Below are 19,322 nucleotides of genomic sequence, written 5' to 3'. Positions count from 1 at the left end.
CCCTAGCACCTCATATACTTTGTGGCATCTAGGAGGCATTCAGTAAATATTTGTTGAATGCACTAATCAGTTCTCTCCCTGCTCTTAGCTGAAGTGAAGCGTGTTGGAGATACACTCTTGGGAATGGCTACACAGTGTGTGCAAGTGAAGAATGTGGTCAAGACCTCGCCTCAGACTCTGTCCAACCTTTGCCTGAAGATCAATGTCAAACTTGGTGGCATTAACAACATCCTAGTTCCACACCAACGGTATGAACTCTATTGCCCACTTGCCCTTGTCAAGCAAGGTACCATACTGGTGATTGATGAAAAGATAGGACCCTGTCCAGGCCAAGTGAATCACACACAAGGGAGAGAGGACCAAAGTGGGTGCTAGATGGTGCTAGGAAGAGAAGACCCAAGTCCTCACCATTTGTTTTCTCTTCCTTGTTTAGCTCTGCTGTCTTTCAACAACCAGTGATATTCCTGGGAGCAGATGTTACACACCCCCCAGCAGGGGATGGGAAAAAACCTTCTATCACAGCAGTGAGTGTTACTTTCCAACTTCCTCATAAGGTTCTTCTCTTAGCTCTGGGCCCCCAAGACTACACATGATTTCCTTCCCTTAGCTCTGGTGCTTGACCCTTCACAAGATCTTTTTATTTCAGCTGATCATCCCCATTAACCACTCCCTTGGTTTCTTAATAAAACTAACTCTGCATGGCATTTTCTTTTCAGAGAGAGAGCAGTGAGAGTGTAGGCTGTGGCCAGAGACTTGGCCCTGTCTCCATCACTTTTGTTCTGTGTTCGAGTTTCCCTCTCTCTCTCTCTGTGCCCACTTTTGGAATATGAACATATCTCTTCTCTGAAATCCCTTTTAAGGGAGTTACTTAGTTGCTGCGATTGTCCTTTACTCTTCCCCATCCCTACCCCTGATCCACCTAGTAGATTAGATAGCTCTCCAATCCCTCTCCTGACATCTTTGCTCCCTGTCTCATAGGGGCTTCTGAATTGGCTAAAGGGACCAGGCCTTCTTTCCCACTTCTCTTTCTTCAACCCTCAAGTTTCTCTAGGCAGACTGGGCCTCTCTCAGTAAATGTGGGGAACTCTATACTATGCTTATCTTTAATTTCCTTGTGGCCATCCATCCTAGTAGGCTTTGGCTATTGTCCCCTTAGAAAATGATGTTATTCCACCACCCACAAGAACACTCTTCACTGTGGTTCCTAGCGTCGATTAGCACTTGAATTGAAAAAAAAAGATAAACTTGTTTTTGAATGAGGTCACTCTTTGAGCTAGTAGTGCCAAACCTTCACATGCCCCTCTGCAAGAAGTAGGGAAATCAAACTTATCAAGTACCTACTGTGTGTTAGGCCCTGTACAAGATGACTTATATGTGCTTCAACAGCACTGCAAGTAGGTGGTATTCTTATCTCCATTTCAGAGGAGGAACAAGAAGATCACGTGGATTAAGTAACTTCCACACGTGTGATAGAACAGAGATTGAACCAGGGCTTATTGAATCCAAAAAACCTCATTCAATTGCATAGTTGTTTTGCTAAGAGGCCTTTCCCCAAACCCAGAACCTAACAGTGTTGGGAGGGTGGAGGTTCTGGGAGCTTATCCTGCCTCTTTGGTTATCAGGTGGTAGGCAGTATGGATGCCCACCCCAGCCGTTACTGTGCTACTGTGCGGGTGCAGCGACCTCGGCAGGAGATCATTGAAGACTTATCCTACATGGTACGTGAGCTGCTCATCCAGTTCTACAAGTCCACCCGCTTCAAGCCTACCCGCATCATCTTCTACCGAGATGGGGTTCCTGAAGGCCAGCTCCCCCAGGTAGGGCCCACAATAGGTCAAGAAAACCTCACATTGAGGCCAGGGGGCCTGATGGTAGCAGAGAGTACTGCTGTCTTTTCTGAGCTATTGACACTGGGAGGTGCTACTACTTAGGGAGGTTTGCTAAATGGAGTAGTCTTGGAAGCAGAGATCACAATTGAGAGATGGCGTGTACAATCACTGATAGACCTTTCTTCTTGTAATAAAAGACCCTCAGTGCCTATTTACTAGTTGGTCCATGTTGAAGACTGATTCTTTAGACCAGTGGTTCTCAAACTTTAGCATCCATCAAAATCTTTTGGAGAGCTTATTAAAGTAGTTTGCAGAGCTCTACCCTTAGAATTTCTGCTTCAGTGAGTCTAGGATGGGGCCCTAAAATTTGTAGCTCTGACAGGTTCTTAGGTGATGCTGCTGGTCTGGAGACCACACTTTGAGAATCACTGCTATTGACCTTCACGATGTTCCTCCTATTCTTTCTCCCTGCTAAGCCTTCATATTCTGTTGTTTAGATTAGTGTACTGAACTGGTCTCCTTGACTACCATTTAATACATAGTAATATAACTACCATTTATTGGGTACCTCTTATGTGCCGTAAACTGAGCTAAGCACTTTGTATGTATTTCTATTTAATGCTTACAATAACCCTATGAAATAATTATTATTCCACTTGATAGATGATGAAACTGAGGCTTGAAAATGTTAAATGATTTCTTCAGTGTCATCCAGGCTAATAAGTGGTAGAGCTGGGATTCAGACAAATTGGTTAGATTCCAAAGTTCATGCTCTTAACCATTATGCTCAATTTCCTCCAAGTCATACAGTGTTTCCTAAAATGCCAGATGCATTTATCATAACATGTCTCTGTTTAGAGATGTCTAGTGACCTCACATAGCCTGGGGTTAAAATTCAAACTGCTTACTAAGCAAAGCAGTCAGCGGTTATTAAGCCACTACTAGGTTTTTTGTGTTTTTACTTAATTATTTGTTTTAGTCTTCACAACAGTTTTGTGAAGCTGATCTTATTAGTAACTTTAGTCAGTGTGGAGAAAATGAGACTTAAAGGGGTTAAGTAACTTGCTCAAGGTAATAAAATTAGATAAAGCTTGGGTTTAAACCTAGTTCTAATTGATTCTAAATTGTATTTACTTCTGCCATACAGTTTTTACTCCTTATACCTGACATCCAAGGCCACAAGGCAACTACTGACTATGGTTTTTCACCTGTGGCTTCTTGAGCTAGTCCATTTTTGTATAATACTGCTTTTTTTCAGGACTGAATTTATCTAGTCCCTCTACACCCATTTCTGAACTATGTGTCTAGTCTTCTATGGTGGTCCCAATCCTGACTGCTCTTAGAGCTCATGGGTAACTTCCATTTTCCTTCTGATCCTAAATTCAGCCTTACTTTGGGCATTGTGATTTCTCTCTGAACCTTGGTTCTGTGTCTTTATGTTAGGTCTAATTATACATAGGAACCAGGTGAGTGCTCTCTGCTGATACTAAGCCTCCCAGCTAAGCTTTATAGGAACATATCAGGTGAACTGTCTACAGGCATACCTCGTTTTATTGCACTTCGCTTTATTGTGCTTCGCAGATACTGCATTTTTTACAAATTGAAGGTTTGTGGCAACCCTGCGTCCAGCAAGTGTGTCGGCACCATTTTTCCAACAGCATTTGCTAAAACTTCATGGCTCTGTGTCACATTTTGATAATTCTTGCAGTATTTCAAACTTTTTTATTATTATTATATTTGTTATGGTGATCTGTGATCAGTGATCTTTGATGTTACTACTACGACTCACTGGCTCAGGTGATAGTTAGCAATTTTTAGCCATAAAGTATTTTTTAATTAAGGTATATACTTTTTTTTTTTAGACATACTGCTACTGCACACTTAATAGACTATAGCATAGTGTAAGCATAACTTTTATATGCACTGGGAAACCAAAAAAATCATGTGACTTACTTTATTGTAGTGATCTGGAACTGAACCCACAATATCTCCGAGGTATGCCTGTATAAGGCTGATTTTGGTAGGAAGGGCTTATCATCTCTAATGGTTGGGTATCAGCTTATAAAGAGAGGCTGAACAAAAAGCCGTATTACAAGTGGCAACCCCTTAGTTCAGAAAGATGCGTGAACTCAAGAGGAGCTGTATGTCTCTTTGTCTCCCTCCTCACCCTGTGCCTAGATCCTCCACTATGAGCTGCTGGCCATTCGTGATGCCTGCATCAAACTGGAAAAGGACTACCAGCCCGGGATCACTTATATTGTGGTGCAGAAACGCCATCACACCCGCCTTTTTTGTGCTGACAAGAATGAGCGAGTGAGTGAGGGATTGAGGAAGCCACCCATACCCTTATCTTGTCTCCCTTCTCTTAATATGGAAGAAGCCCTTGAAATAAAATCTGGGGATTTAGTCCTTGGCCTGTCCATCTTCCCTGGTCCCTTTCTTCCCCTTAGCTCTTGTGGTCCTTCCTCTGCTGCTTCCTTCCCTTTGTTTCCCCCTTCTCCCCTCCTTCCCTTATACTTCATCTCCCTCCTCCTAGCTCCCTGGCCTATAGACCCCATATATAGACCAGCTCCCAGAGAAGGGAAAGGGAACTTCCATTTATTGAACTTCTCCTATGTGCCAGACACTGTACAAGGCGTCTTCCTCACAGCAGCCCTGTGAGGTAGGTACTGTTATTATCTCCAGTTTAGCCTCAGAAAGGTTAAGTGACTTGCTAAGATCACACAGCTAATAAATGGTGAAAGCAGCACTTAAACACAGGTCTGTATGACTTTAGAAGCCTATTATTTCAATTCCCAGTACCCTCTGGGAATAGCAGCTTCTACTTTACTCTTGGGATTCTGATGGAATCAGATTAGAATTGAGTCGGGGCCCTAGTTAGGGTCATGCAGGTCTTGGGATCTCGGTTGTCTTTGTCTCTATACAGATTGGGAAGAGTGGTAACATCCCAGCTGGGACCACTGTGGACACCAACATCACCCACCCATTTGAGTTTGACTTCTATCTGTGCAGCCACGCAGGCATCCAGGTAGCTGGGCTATGTCCTGGGATTTCCAATGGGTCAAAGATTAGTTGATTATTCCCACTGCCTCTAGAATATATCATTCCTCACTGAGTGGCATTCAAATCAGGATTGTTCTCTTAATAAGCCCTTCGTGCACTTGAACATGAGTGCACTTTGAACGTCTTAGGCAGGTTGCCCATAAGATGAGTGCTTTATGACATAGGTGGCTTTGTGTCTGCCTTTTCATAGGTGGGTCTTCCAACCCAGCCATACTCTTAATAGTGAGCCTGTTCCTTATCGTCAACCATCCCCTCTGCCCAACCTGGGGCCCCTCACCTTCCTATCTTCCCAGGGCACCAGCCGACCATCCCATTACTATGTCCTTTGGGATGACAACCGTTTCACAGCGGATGAGCTCCAGATCTTGACGTACCAGCTGTGCCACACTTACGTACGATGCACACGCTCCGTCTCAATTCCAGCACCTGCCTACTATGCCCGCTTGGTGGCTTTCCGGGCACGATACCACCTAGTGGACAAGGAGCATGACAGGTGAGGCCTGGGATCAGGCTGGCTTCCTTTTTGCTTCAGCCTCTGGTACCAGACCCTCTCAATTTTCCTTGGGTAGTAGGAAATGAGTATTGTCCGATTTGATGTCCTTGGGCTCGTCAGCCCAAATCTGGGTTGGGGTTTTCTCTTAAATTGTTATGGGAATTGGCATCCTAGGGGTGGGGGAAGGAATTAGCAGCTCAGTTCACCAGGAAGGACTTCTTTCATTTTTCCTTTTCAGTGGAGAGGGGAGCCACATATCGGGGCAGAGCAATGGGCGGGACCCCCAGGCCCTGGCCAAAGCCGTGCAGGTTCACCAGGATACTCTGCGCACCATGTACTTCGCTTGAAGGCAGAACGCTGTTACCTCACTGGATAGAAGAAAGCTTTCCAAGCCCCAAGAGCTGTGCCGCCCAAATCCAGAGGAAGCAGGGAGGAGGGAGGTGGGGCAGGGAGGAATGCAGAAGGCCTTGTTTCCTCTACAGAGGGGGCGAAAGGGTGGGGAACAGGGCCAGTAAGCCAGACCACCAGCCAGAAATCTCTGATATTCACCTCATGCCCTCCACCCCTCACCCCATCTTGTCACATCTGGCCCTGACTCCACTGGACCAAGAGAGGCAGCCCCGGTGCCCACCATACACACAGATGTCGCATGTGACTCACAGTGCTAAAGACTCATGCCTGACAGCTTGGTAAGGTCGGCCCTGCAGCCCTGCAGACAAAAGCTGGTAGGTTTGGGTTTGATACTTTAGATGGGAAAGTGAGGGGCTTGAAAAGTGGGTGGGAGGAGGGAAGGATTTTTTAGGAGCCTTAATCAGAAAAGGTCTAGATTTGTTTAAGAAGAAAAACGAAACCAGATGCAGATCAATATTTTAGGATACTAGATGTTTTAATGGGTTGAGAATCCAGCTTGTAGGAAGATTTTTAATGCTAATGATTTGGTTGCCCCTCCCCCAGCTGCCACTCCTCTTTCCCTTATTCCTCTTTTTCCACCTTTTCTACCCCACCTTACACCTTCTCCCTGACAGACATCCAGCCCCTAGTAAGACTTAAGGCACTATGGCACTTAGCTCTGAAGTGACACGACCCTGTCTTCCTTCCGCCTGCTGGTGGGTAACCAGTGCCTTCCCTGTAACGGTAATGCTGCAGAACTGCAACCTTTTGTACCTATTTTTGGGGGGGTGGGGGCGGGGTGGGGGTGGGAGAGGAGGTAGGTGGGGATGAAATACCCCTAACCCAACAAGCCTCCAGCCAGAGCGCCAGCTATTTTGCATTTGAAGGAGTTGACTTCCATATTCATTGAGCTTTTAAAAAGATCGCCACCTCAAGATGGTTAAAATCCATTGACATTTGCACTTTCAGACATGACAAGTCTCTCAGAGCTGCTGAGGTGACTGGCCTCTGGCCTTTCCACTTACGTCTCCTTTCTTCCTGTCCCCGCTTCCTCCCCACCTGCCTGGGTCTGGAGTTACTTTCATAGCATTTCTCACTCTTGGCTTCTTTTTTTTCCCTGACGATCAAGTCTGTTTATGTTTCAATATTTTTTAACTGGGGTGTCTTTTAACAAACGATCCTTAGGTCTAAAATAAGAAAAAAAAAAAAAGCAAAAACTAAATGTTATTTTTATACCATAACTTGAGTCTATTGCCAAAATCTGGAAATCCCTCCCATGCCCAATGAGTTTACATCCCAGAAACATTGAGCCGTCAGAAGGAACTATGTACCTGACTTGTTCTTTGGCCTGGCTCTGTAGGGGGTGGTTATCTCCCCAAGGTGGGGCTCAGTCTCCACCCTCCTCTGTGCAGATAATATCTTTCTCTTGCTGCAGGCACCCCTTCTGCACTGCCCTGCACTCTTTTCTGCAAGTGCATCTTCCCTTCCTCTGGACTGTCCTCTGACACTTTGGCTTATCCCAGATTTCAGTGTGTCCTGTGGATAGGCTGGGGAATTTTGCTGCTCCCTTTTGCTTCTGTTTACACAAATGAATTTTTCCTGATTTCCCACTAGGGCATGTGAGTGGGTGGCATGGGCTTTTTAAAAAATTTTTTCCTGTCTTCCTGGGTAGAGATGGGGTTTGGCTGTGTTGCAGAACTGGAAAAGTAGGGGGTTCTAGCTTGGGGCCTGTTGGCCTTGAAGCAAGGCTTCCTCATTTCTTGACTGTTCATTTTTTCCTGTCCCACTGCTTGGGATGAGGAGTTGCAGCTTCAGTGTGGAAATTCCTCTTTTTGAGGAGCCTGGGCTTGGGCTTGCCCCAATCTGGTGATGAAGCCACGACACTTTAGACCTAGCTCAGGCTTGGAGGCCAGCCAGAGGAAGGCTGGTCTGAATATGGGCGTATGAAGTTAGAGCTACCATTTCCCCTCCCCAGCAGCCTTTGTACAGACCCAGATTTGCTATGCAAAACAGTCTATCCCAGGTTCTGTTCTGGTTGGCTACTTTGTTCAGCAACTTCACAAAACGTAGCACAAACATTGATTATGGAGAAGGCATCAGGGCTGTTGAGTAACTCTTCCTTTACTTCTTTCCTGCTGGCTACAGTGTGGGGTGCCCCATGGGCACAGCCCAGCTGAAGAACAGAATGGAGGGCTCTGGGAGGAGGCAGCTCACTGGAGAGCCTACATTCCTTACACAAGTGCCTAAAGAGAGTGATGCCAACACTCCATCTGCCCTGTCCATCGCCTTCATATACTGTCTATTTTGTGTTCAGTCACCCTTTGGGGAGGGGAGTTCTCTTGGGACAGTGGGCTCTGAGTGTTCTCTTCTCGGGTATGTTTTGGGGCTGGGATCAGGGCAGTATTCCTGGAGGGTCCAGTCATTCACCAGCATTTTGCAAATGTCCATTGAGAGCTGGTGGCAGCCACCTACTCTTAGCAGCAAGTTTGTGTTCTCTTCTTTTTGTCTCTTTGCCTCACTCTGTCCAGTTGGGTTTTGAGCTGAGGCTTGACATGCATTTTTTAGCCCTTTGGCATTGTACATGCCATTTAAGAAATAAAAGCAAAAGAAACAGCTTGGGCAGTGGCAAGAATATGACATCTTGCTGTGATTTTCTCTATTTCGTTTTGTCTTTGAAACTTGAAAAACACCCTTGACCTTGAGGATTACTCTTGTTTGAAAGGTGGTGCATGCAGATTGAGAAGTGGTGTTGGCAACAAGCTTTGGCTTTCTTTGATTTCATTCAAGTGGTGCTTCTTACTTAGGCTCTGAAGAAGCTCTGGGGAGACCCCAGCCTCATCCTCTTAGAGAAGTCTCCTGCTCCCTTTGTTCCACTCTTTTACCTTCCTTTTCCTCTTCTCTCTTTCCCTGGCCTCCTTTTATTTTATTTTCTGTTCACTCAGCTTGCTTGCTGGCCTCCCTGCCTGTCTGCCTTTGTGATGATGAATTCTCTGCATGGCTAAAATGATCGCACTGTTCGCTGACAAGGTCAGGCTTAGCTCCTCGGCTGCAGAAGACCAAGAATCTTCTTCCCAAGCCCAGTGATGTCCTCACTGGGCTGGACTGCCCCCAAACTTACGTGAGGGCATAGCAGAAGGCCTGCCCAACTGGCATGAAATCAGGAGGGCTTCTGGCAACTTCCACACCTGTCCACTCTTTGGAGTTGGTTTCTCTCATTGCTTTTTCTAGATCTGGTTTCATTTCTCTCTACCTGGGACCTCCCTTTTCTGAGGATGTCCTAGGGTTGACCTACTTGGTTATCCAGCGTTGAAGGGTTAGGGGATAGACATGGGGGAAGAAGAGAGGGATGAGAAGAGAATGGAGAGAATTTGGCTAAAATCTGGGAAAGGAGAGCGCTGCTCATTGATCACTTTTCCAGTCCAGCCTAACTCACTGGGGCTGAGGTGCTACTGCTGGCCGCTGGGGATAAGCCTAAGGCTGTTGTTGTGGGAAACTTAGGCTTAGATTAATGCTGAAGAAGGTACCTAACAGTGTGAAACCTCCCTAAGAAGCTCCCACCTACTCAGTAGCTCCACTGCAGCCTCCTCTTTGGCTCAGCAATGATGTTCTTGGATAGTTTTCTTGTCCAGAATTCTGTAAATGAGGCCAGCAAGATGGGCAGCCAGGGGGACACTGTGACTTCTTAGCTGGCCCATAGGGTATCTGCAAGGCTGGTGGGACAGTGTTTTAGACCTGGCGTCATGTGTAACAAAGAAGGATGAAAGTTCCTTCCCCTTCAGGGTAGAGAGACATCTCTAACTAAAATGCAGTTTTGGAAATTACATTGGGGGAAGTTATTTTTATTTATATTTGCTGGGCGTAGGCCAATCCAGGATGGTAGCTGGGATGCCTTCCTTCTTAAAGTCTGATCATGGCAGGGTTATGCAGGGCACTCTTTCCTCTTTGGCCTTCTAAGCAGACTGGGGAGAAGGGATTCTCTGGTTTTCTCTTTTCGCCCATTTATTAGGACTTGCCTTCTCCCTGGACAGGGAGAGAGGCTAGGTTGGTGCTCTCCCCTTACTCTACTCCTACTGACTTAGAACCTCTGGCTGCTGTTTGGGAGCCCAAGAAAGGTAGTGGAGGTTATGGGCTCAAAACAAAAGAAAACAAAGCAAAAAAACAATAAGGTGGGGAAGGCAGATTTCCTTCTTTAAAAAGGAAAATAGGAAACCCTCCAAGGATTGTGCAAGTAAAGACAATATGTCGAATGCACTGACCCCCCTGGTGTAGTAGCAATAAGGAAAAATGAAATGACTTTCCTGTGCACACAGTCCAACATGATTGGTGTGTGATGTTGCACTTAGCAGCCATCTGGTGGGCATGTGTGTCTACTCTGGGTTTCACTTTAGTTTCTAAACTTTTTATCCCTCTCAAGTCCAGCATGGGTGGGGAAATGTCCCTGGAGCCCCACAGCTGTGTACTTGTTTGCATTTGTTTCCCTTTGAGACTTGTGTTTGTGTCCTGCTTTGAGCTGTACCTTGTCCAGTCCATTGTAAAATTATCCCAGCAGCTGTAATGTACAGTTTCTTCTGAAGCAAGCAACAGCAGCAGCACAATTCTGTGTTTTATAAAGACAACAGTGGCTTCTATTTCTAAAGTGCGGTCTCTCTCTCTTTTTTTTTTCTTAGCAAAGCAAACTGTTGGGATTAATTATAATCTCTGATAGATTTTACGTTAGAATAACAGATTGTTAGAAGAGCAGAACCATCACTTTCTAAAGGAGTAAAGTGGGTAAAACAAATTCCGGAGTGTTGAAACTGCAGATTGTATGTAATCACTTCACAGGGCCTCCATTTATTCTTCATTCAACAAACATGCAAAGCACTGTGTCTAGAAGTATTATGAGGGGAGTAAGCAGGCACAATTCAAAAATGAGGAAAACAGTGTTTCTCTCTTTAAGGAGTTTAAAAAGTTTGGTGGTGGATATCAGTAGCCAGATGGTTCTCTGGTACCATTTAGAGAGATTATGAGGACTGGAACAAGGCTCTAGGGCTGTATCAGTGAAGATAGAAAGGAAAGCACAAATTGGAGAGACACTTGGGGAGATAGAATTAATAGGACTCCATGGATGATGGAACAGGAAGAGAGTAGAGGCTAATAATGTTCACTCTTCTTGAGCAAGTGAGTATATTGGGACATTCCTCTAGCCAAGACTGGGGGGAAAGGGAGACTATAGAAGGAAGGTGGTACATTTTGTGAAGAAAGACAATTAGCCTTGTTTAGACTGAGTTTTGAGGTTCCCATGGGGTAACAAGGTTAAGGTTTCCAGTAAACATTTATGTTTTGGTGCTCAGGGAAGACTGCAAAACTGTAGTTATAGATATGGAATTCATAATCATATAGATGGTAGTTAAAACCATAGGAATGAACAAGATGGCTTAGAGAAAGAGTAGAGCAAGAGAAACCTAGCGTACGAATGTAGGAAACGAGATGAGGAGAGGAAGTAGAACCTAAGATGACAGATCACACGTAGATACCTTGTATGTTTTTGACTGCTTTAATGAGATGGGAGAATAGTCAAGAGAGTGGAATAGGATTTAGGAAAGACAAGATTAACAACATGAAAACTGCAGTGAAGGGGGAGGGTTATTTTTTTCTACTTAGTTTGCTGTCTTCCACCCCATCTTGTCTGGGATCTCGTAAGTATATGGTCATTCTCCAGTATTTATTGAAAATGAGCATTGGAAAACCTAACTTAAACGAGGCTAAGACTGGGACTTCCAGGTTGTTCACCACAACCACCAGCACCATTTCCACCTCCAGCTTCCTCCTATCCTCAGGAGATGCTTGTAAAAGAATAAAATAAACAAACCTAATTTTGTTCCTAACTAGTGTCATAGGTGGTGTTCCAGTGCACTCAGTAGCACTTAGCAACTTGCTCTATTTACTCTCATGACTTGTTTTCCCCAGAGCCTGTGAATTTCTAGGAGCAGAAGCTACATTCTATTCATTTTCATCATCTCAGGGCCATAGCGTGTATCGGCGGGGGCGGTCAATATTTGTGAGTAGAAATGAGCTAGAAATCTGTGGTTCTTGAGTACAGAGGGGAGAATTAAGAAGTGATACTGAGTCTACAGGATGGGCTCAGTATTCCTGAATCTTCAGGTAAGCAGAAACAACCAGATTATCATCACCTTTTCTTACTCTCACCCCAGCTTCAAGGTTCTATGATTTTGTGCCTTAAACTGTTGGTGCAGTTGTCAAGCATGTAAGTTCAGCATGCCTCCCTGGTACTCCTAGATTATTTGTTATTTCTGTGTATTGGGGGAAGATGGCACAGAGAATGATTCTGGCACAGGGCCCAGTGAGAAATTTCAGTGGCAGTTAGTATGTACAAAAGTGGGCCTAGCATTTCTCTGGAGGCCAAGTGTTCAAATTGCTAACCTGTGGCTACCCTGCCAGATTTGCTTGGAAGCAAGCCAGCCAGACCCATGCTCCTTTTCACCAGCAAGGAGTAGTGAGGTTGGTTGGACTTGAAGAGCAAACTGGAACATGGAGGAGATTTTTCCCAGTTGAAACAAGACAAATTTTTGACCGTTAATGAAGCAGAAAGTGTTTAGCAGAGCGAATGGGAAGATAATCATTATACCACATTTTGGTTATAAATTTCATTGCCATAAATGAATGATGTTAAAAAGATTTCAGCATTTGGCTGTTGGTTGCTACTCAAGAGAAAAATATGGTGGGAGCCCAAGGCCTGATTTATCTGGTCCTAGAGCTCAAGGTTTGATTTAGGGCTTGTCCTAGCACCCCTGGATATCCCTTTTCAGGATTGGTTGAGCAGCCTTCCCTCTGCCCTGTCAGTTGGCACCATATACTGTAGCACATTCTTGTCTGTCAGGTGCCTTTAGGGTAGAATGAGGCTGTGTATTTGTTGGGTATCACTTGGCTTAATAGACCCCAGAATCACATGGCAGTTAGGGTTTGGTGGCTAAAGGAAAGGGTTATAGTGCAAAAAGAAGAATATTTTCAAGTTCTGAGCCTGGGCCATCCTCAGACTACTGTCTGTACTGCTTAAATGTAAAGAAGCATCAAATTGGGAAATTAGCTCTCCATTTTTCTTCCTAGTTTTCAAGATATTTATTCCTTTGGCTGTAAGCTAAGGAAACCTGGCAGGCTTAGAAAGTGCACAGAGCATGACAGAAGCACTCTTTTAAAGCAGCAGTGTTGAGGAGCTGGCAAAGTGGACTTGCTGGAGGTGAGGTGCATTTAGAAGCTCTCCATTTAAGTACCACAACTACCTTCCCAGGATACCGTATCAAGATTTTTTTAGGCCACTGTGGCTTACCCTGCAGGAACACACTGTCCTCTTATTCTAGACTGCAGCAGCTTCACCACTGTCCTCTTGGCAGTGTCTTTTTGGGACAGAGAAATTTTGAGGAACTTTTCTGGGGACCTTCCCCACCTTCTGAAGGCAAGGAACTTGCCTTGTAAAAGAGGCAGTGGGAGCTCCTAGCCAGGTTTTTGGGTTGTTAATGGAAGTGAACTGGAAAAGGAATAGGGACTTTGGGTACTTTGAAGTACTTGGCTAGGTGTTCTGTACAGTATCCATTATAATTTGGTTGTATCTTCATAGCATTCGTGTGAAGTAGTTTATCAGTTACCTTCAATTGCAATAGCAAAACCCAAGTAAATTGGCTTAAATAAGGAAACTATCACATGACAAGAAGTCCTGATTTCATATGGCTCCAAGGTTGGATAATTCACTGGCTCAATGATAATATCAACATAACAGATTCTTGCAGTCTTTTTGCTCTGCTATCCTTTGTGTTGTTTTATCCTCATGCTAGTTCACCTCAGGATCCCAAGATGGCTGCTATAATTCCAGGAAGGAAATGCTGACAGAACAAAGTCTAGCAGAAGAGGGAGTAATTTTTCCCAATGTTTCATTTTAAAGAAAGGGAATCCCTGGAAGCCCCAGCAGATCTGGCCTAACGTCTCATTTGCTAGAAATGGGTCATCTTCCCACTATTCTGTCATTGGCAAAGCAAATGAGATCATCCATCATGAGTGGCTTAGATTAATTACAAGTTATCCTATGAGTCATGTGGATTAGAAAGACAAATCATGTTTGCTAGGCAAGAAGGGATAAAAGGCTCTTGGGTAGGCATCAAGCAGTGTCTGCTCTACCTAGCTACTCTGGTTTTTACAGATGAGGAATGTGATGTTCAGAGAGAGTGTCTTTCCTAGAATCACAGATAGTAGCAGAGGGCCTTCAGTGTCAGCTCTGACTGTCCCTAAAGCCAGTATGTTTTATATTGTGTTCTGCTGCAGTACAAAGTAGCTTCCTTTCTGCCGTGTAAAAATTGCTTGTCTCGGAGAAGAGATTTCAAAGTGTCAAGTTGGCTAACTTCAGCCCATGCAAGAGGAAAGGGTTCTATCCAGTTGCTTTCCTCATCCAGTGATGTTTTTCTAGCACAGGAAGCTTGGAATGCAACTTTCAGAGGGCACTGATTTCTTTGCCCCCAAGATTTCTGTACTATTTTACAGTTCTCCCTTCTGAGAGCAACCAGTACCACAAGGGATGAAGGCAGAGTTGCCATTCTTGAAGCCCACTTATTTATTGGTCCATCCACCTGCCCCACAGATATTTATGGGATGCTGCTATGTACGAGGCACAGGCACTGTTCTAGGCACTGGGGCTATGACAGTTAAGATACACAAAGACCCTGCACCATACCCTTAAGAGCAGACTCATTTGGGAATGAGGTTATCCAAAACTAGGATGTGCATGTTGTCAGGGGAGAGCCTCATACAGCTTGGCTTTGGGCAGAATCATTCAAACTTTTTTGCCTTCCTACTTCGTGATATTACAATTCGTGAGCCTTTCATAATGGGCTCACAGGTGGGGTCCATGGATAGCAGAGGTAGATGGGAAGGGATCATTGACATTTATTAAATTGGGCTGAATTAGAAGGTCCCAATCCTGTTAAATCCATGTCAACAAAGCCAAGAAGCTTGCAGTCATTTAGGGAACCAGTTGAGGGGGTTGAGGGGTGAAAGACTCTATTTACCCCTGTTGAATGCTGCTAAGGACTTGGATTGTGTAGAGTCAAAGATTGAAAATAACTTTTAAGATACAGTGTTTCATCTAGTGACATTTGATAGTTTGAAATTGGGGAGGGCATTTTCAGTATAAGGGGTAAGGATGGGAAGGAAGAAGTGAGGCAGAATTGGAGTCAGATATGGGTTTGAATCCCATCCATTAAGTGTTTACTGTAGGTGCATCTAATAAGTGCTTTAAGATGATAACAATAGTAAATGCCCTCACTAACATTTAGGGAGGATTTTCTCGGTGCTTTATGTACATTCCCTAACTTCACAACAACTGTGAGGAAACTGAAGCCCAGAGGTTCAAGTGACTGATCCAAGTCCCACAGTGACTGGGGGGGAACTAAAGATAGGATTTTTCCCCCCCTTTCCTCTTTGTCCCAAGCTTTAAAAAAATAATGTATTTTGATTGTTAAAAGTCTAAACATTACTGATACTTCGAGACAGGGAAAAATCATGAATCATTCCTCAACCTGAATAAAATAGTATCACATTTCTTTCAGGCAACAAATACTAATGTGCTGGTCTTAATAACCTTATAAAGCTTACATTCTAGTGGAGGAGGGAGCACCCAATAAACTAGTGAACAAAAATTGCAGATTGGGAGAGGGGTTCTTAAGGAGATACTGTAATAGTATACAGGAGTACCTCACTATAGATCGGAGGTCCGGGAAAGGCATCTGAAATGTCTTAAGTTGAGGTGTGAAGAGCGGTTGGGGGGCGGAGGGGAAGGGGTGAGTGTGAAGAGGAAGGAGAGGGCTCCTGGCCAAGGGAACCAGAAGCAGAGAGGCTCCAGGTCTAATAGAAAAGCGCTTTCCCCGTTAGGGGAGGCCGACCAGTATAGCTGTCGCATGATGAGGAAGAGTCTCGCTTGAGGGGAAAGGCAGGGGCCCCGTTATGCCTACAGCTGGCCCCGCGATGGAGTTTGGGTCCTGGTGTGACCAGGCGTTATTAAAGAGTTTTTAACATGGAAATTATAAGAACTGATGTTTGTGTCAAGTCCTGTTTCATAATCTTTCCCCAAGTTATATTGTACATTCCCCCCCCCCCAAAAAAAAACATGGTCCTCAAAGCAACTCTACAGGCTTGATCAACTAACTGCTGGTGGTCACTTGAGCGCCTGCAGAGGAGGAGGTGCGTGGGTCGGTCCCAACTGGGCGTGGCGGGAGGGCCTCGAGAAGAAGGGGGCCTCTCCCCAGGACAAGATTGGCCCAGGGCCTTCACAGCTGCAGGTCTTGGTCCTGCACCTCAGACCAGCCACGCTTCACGAAGGCTCCTGTCCAGGTTAGCTTTGCCGCCCTCCGCGACCTCGCCTCGGGCAGGCACTGTCCCGCACCAAGGTGGCGGGAGGAGTCCAGCCCCTCGGGGTTGTCTCCAGCAGGCACGGCCGGGCGGAGGGCTGGGCGGAGGGCCGGGCGGAGGGCCGCGGGAGGGCAGGCCCCGCCCAGCTCGCGGCCGTTGGCCGCACCCCATCGCGCTCGCCCCAGGCCCCGCCCAGGCTCGGCGCCCGCTCCGCGACACCTCCCCTGCGTCCTCCGCGCCGGCCGCGCCCGCACAGACGTCGCGTCCGCACGGTTAGGGCGGAGAGGCGAGGCTTGGATGTCGGGCGAGAGCCCGGGCAGCGGAACTGACGCCAGCAGGCTTCCGGGGGCGGCCCCCGGGGAGGTCGGCGGCGGCGCCGCAGTCGTGGAGGGGCACTGGGATCGTAGGCGGCCGCGGGCGACGCAAGTTCCGCACGGAGCCCGTCTCTTCTCGCCTCACGCTTCTTCCTCTCTCCTAGTTGCGCGCTGCCTCCCGACGGCCGCTCTTCCTGACGAGAGCTTTCGGAGTGCGGTTGCTGAGGAGAAGCCGTCACCACCCCGCCTCGGGGCCGAGTGAGGGTTCCTGTCGCGCCGCGTCGCCCCCTGCGCCGCCTCCTTGCCCTCAGTGGCGGGCGCCCTTCTCGCTGGAAGCATTCTCCCCAGCTCCATGAATGGAAATCGGCTCCGCAGGTGAGTGAGTCAGAGCTGCTGATTCGTCCGTTGGGGGTAACCGCAGAGCATCGTCGCTCCCTGCGCCCCGGCCCAGGTGCGCGAGGTGAGCGCCGTCCCCCTTCGGTCCCCCGCCCGGCCCTTCCTCCGCCTCCCCGCAGCCCCGCCGCAGTTCCCTGGAGCCACGGAGTAGGCGATGACACTGCGGGGAAGAGACTGCTCAAAGGGTTGAAGTTTGGGGTTCCCTAGGCCATATTACTCTTTTTTCCCCGGAGTCTAGAAGGGTTTGCCATCTTTTTTGTTACTCCAGTTGAAGATACAACGGGGTGTGTATTCTTTAATCGGGTAGTGTGTCCCGTAGGGGCACTGGGTGGCCAGCCTTCTCCCTTATGTATCTCCCTTCTGTAGTTGTGAAGATGCATTAAGATAACAGATGAGAATTAAGTTTGAAACAGGTATTAGTGCAACGTCAAATGCAAGATGGAATTTCTTCCATCCCCGAGTTCTCATCTATGTTTGTGGCGGCATGGTACATATAATAGTTCCTGAGGATCTTGGAAATGTCGTATCAGCCTGGATCACTGCTGATGTGAGGAGGTAGATCTTAAAATTGCTGACTATATATATGTTTTCATTCTATATTCCCTAGAGAATCGGCTGTCATATTCTTGGAAATTTGGAATTTAAGAAAACTGCTTCTTTCCTTGGGAAAAAATGACAGTCTTGAGAAAAAATTGCATCATGGGCAGTACTTATCTTAAAAAAAGAAAAAGCACTTTTTACGGTCTGTAATTAATTGAAGGACATAAAGTAGGTGTTACATAACGATTTGCTTTCCAAATGATCATATTTGGTATGTTAAATTTGGAAGTATGCTTCATCCAGCCAGTCACAGTTTTATAACTTAATTATGAAAATATTAAGCGGCAGGTGTCTTCTTACTAATAGTACCACAAGTCCCTGAAATTCACATCTCATTTTGCCAATTTGAGAGGCACCTGAATATGAGATAAGAAAAACTTATATGAAAGAAACCAGTGACATAATGATATTAAAGATTTTGTGGACTACGTTAAGGAGTATAATTGTCAAATAGATGCAAAAAGCCCTTAGGAATTGTAGAGGTGGGCTGGGGAGAAGGGTTTATTACAAGTTTTATTATATGGAATTTTCTCTAATCAATTTTTACCGTGTCTCTTTTGCATGCTCTTTTTTTTTTTCATGTCTCCTTTAAAAGGGAAAGGTTTGTCTAGATTGTGAAGAGCTTTAGACTCTCGTTTGTTTATCATTGATTTGTAGGTTTCCGAAACTGTCTTGCTTTTGTTTTCCAGTTTTCTAATACACTGTTTAGGGAATGTGATGATTTGGGAGCTATACGTGATTTTTACATAACTGTTCTGTTGTTGAGCCTGGAAAACAAACATGAAAGTTAAACACTTTACTACTTATCCTAAAATTTTAAAGATATTTCCAAAAATTTTTAAGGTTCTTTTCTTTTTTGGGTTTTTCATGTGAAATTATTCCCAAATATATGGGCAACATCTTAGAAAATACTTCTGAAGTCAAACTGCCTAGCCAAGGGGTCCAACTCACCAAGTACGATTCAGTGAACGCTCCTAAGAATTCTTGAGCTATAGATAAGTTTTACTTCTTTTTGCATGGGCCGTTGCTGAAATATATACCTATTTAACTGTCCTCCCATCTGAGGAGGTATAGTTAGATTTGTCAGCCATATGCTTGGACATCGTGAAACACAAAGTTTATTCTTCAGTGCAGTTTATACATGATTGTAATTTAATGATGAAGATAAAGTATAATTTGGCTTAAGATTGTCATCAAAACCAAAATTTTCATTCTTCCTGAGACGTGTAATTGTTATGCTGCAAGTGAAATCGAAAGCATAATTGGGAAAAATGTGCAACTAAGTCTAAAATCAAGAACTTGACAGATACATATTTTGGTTTAAAAAATTTTAGATGCATATTTTCTCTGATAGTCTATTGAGTCAGTGTTGGATCTTGGCTCTCCAATTTTGTTCTAAGTTTTTCTTTTGTGTGGAGATTCTCAGGAATCATCTTATGGCAAAATATTTTAAATTCTAATTGTTAGGTGGATACATAGAAAACTTAAATTTATTTACATTAGAGGACTAGAGATACAAATTCTATATAATTGTTTCTTGGCAAATCGTTCTTCACTAAAAGTTAATATTTGTCTATTCTTCCCTTTTGCATGTAATATTTTAAGTGATCTTTTAAGGATGTCCTGTACAATGTAGAGATTTAGTACTGTGTTAACTCTGATTTAACCAAAAAGCTGGCAGGCACAATTGGTTTTTAAATAATAATAATCAATAGTTTAGCATCTGTGCCTGTGACTCCTTAGTTAGAGGAACTTCTGATGAAACCCTATTTTTTTATGCTTTAATTACAGCTGGACTAAGAGTATATATATTTTCATTCCAAATAAAGTGGGAATAAAAGAAGC

The 19,322-nt window shown here is 45.0% G+C and overlaps 2 protein-coding genes across 5 annotated transcripts in view; both read left to right on the top strand.

Annotated features, from left to right (window-relative positions):
- The window catches only part of LOC101279452 (argonaute RISC component 1), a 39,673-nt gene extending 23,834 nt beyond the window's left edge, over positions 1-15,839 (top strand). For all 4 annotated transcript variants that reach the window (XM_033422151.2, XM_004266468.4, XM_033422153.2 and 1 more), the window contains 7 exons: positions 89-248; positions 434-524; positions 1,623-1,817; positions 4,008-4,142; positions 4,756-4,857; positions 5,186-5,385; positions 5,624-15,839. In XM_033422151.2, coding sequence (XP_033278042.1) covers positions 89-248; positions 434-524; positions 1,623-1,817; positions 4,008-4,142; positions 4,756-4,857; positions 5,186-5,385; positions 5,624-5,732 — 992 coding nt within the window. In that variant the 3' untranslated portion in view covers positions 5,733-15,839. The remainder of the gene's footprint in view (positions 1-88; positions 249-433; positions 525-1,622; positions 1,818-4,007; positions 4,143-4,755; positions 4,858-5,185; positions 5,386-5,623) is intronic.
- Positions 15,840-16,409: 570 nt separating this feature from the next.
- AGO3 (argonaute RISC catalytic component 3) overlaps positions 16,410-19,322 on the top strand; it is a 127,507-nt gene continuing 124,594 nt past the window's right edge. Inside the window, exon 1 of the mRNA XM_004266469.3 lies at positions 16,410-16,856. Within this exon, the coding sequence (XP_004266517.1) occupies positions 16,838-16,856 (19 nt within the window). The 5' untranslated portion in view covers positions 16,410-16,837. The remainder of the gene's footprint in view (positions 16,857-19,322) is intronic.

Source organism: Orcinus orca, chromosome 1 (assembly GCF_937001465.1).
Source record: "Orcinus orca chromosome 1, mOrcOrc1.1, whole genome shotgun sequence".
NCBI lineage: Eukaryota > Metazoa > Chordata > Mammalia > Artiodactyla > Delphinidae > Orcinus > Orcinus orca.
This window is presented reverse-complemented; position numbering and strand designations above follow the sequence as displayed.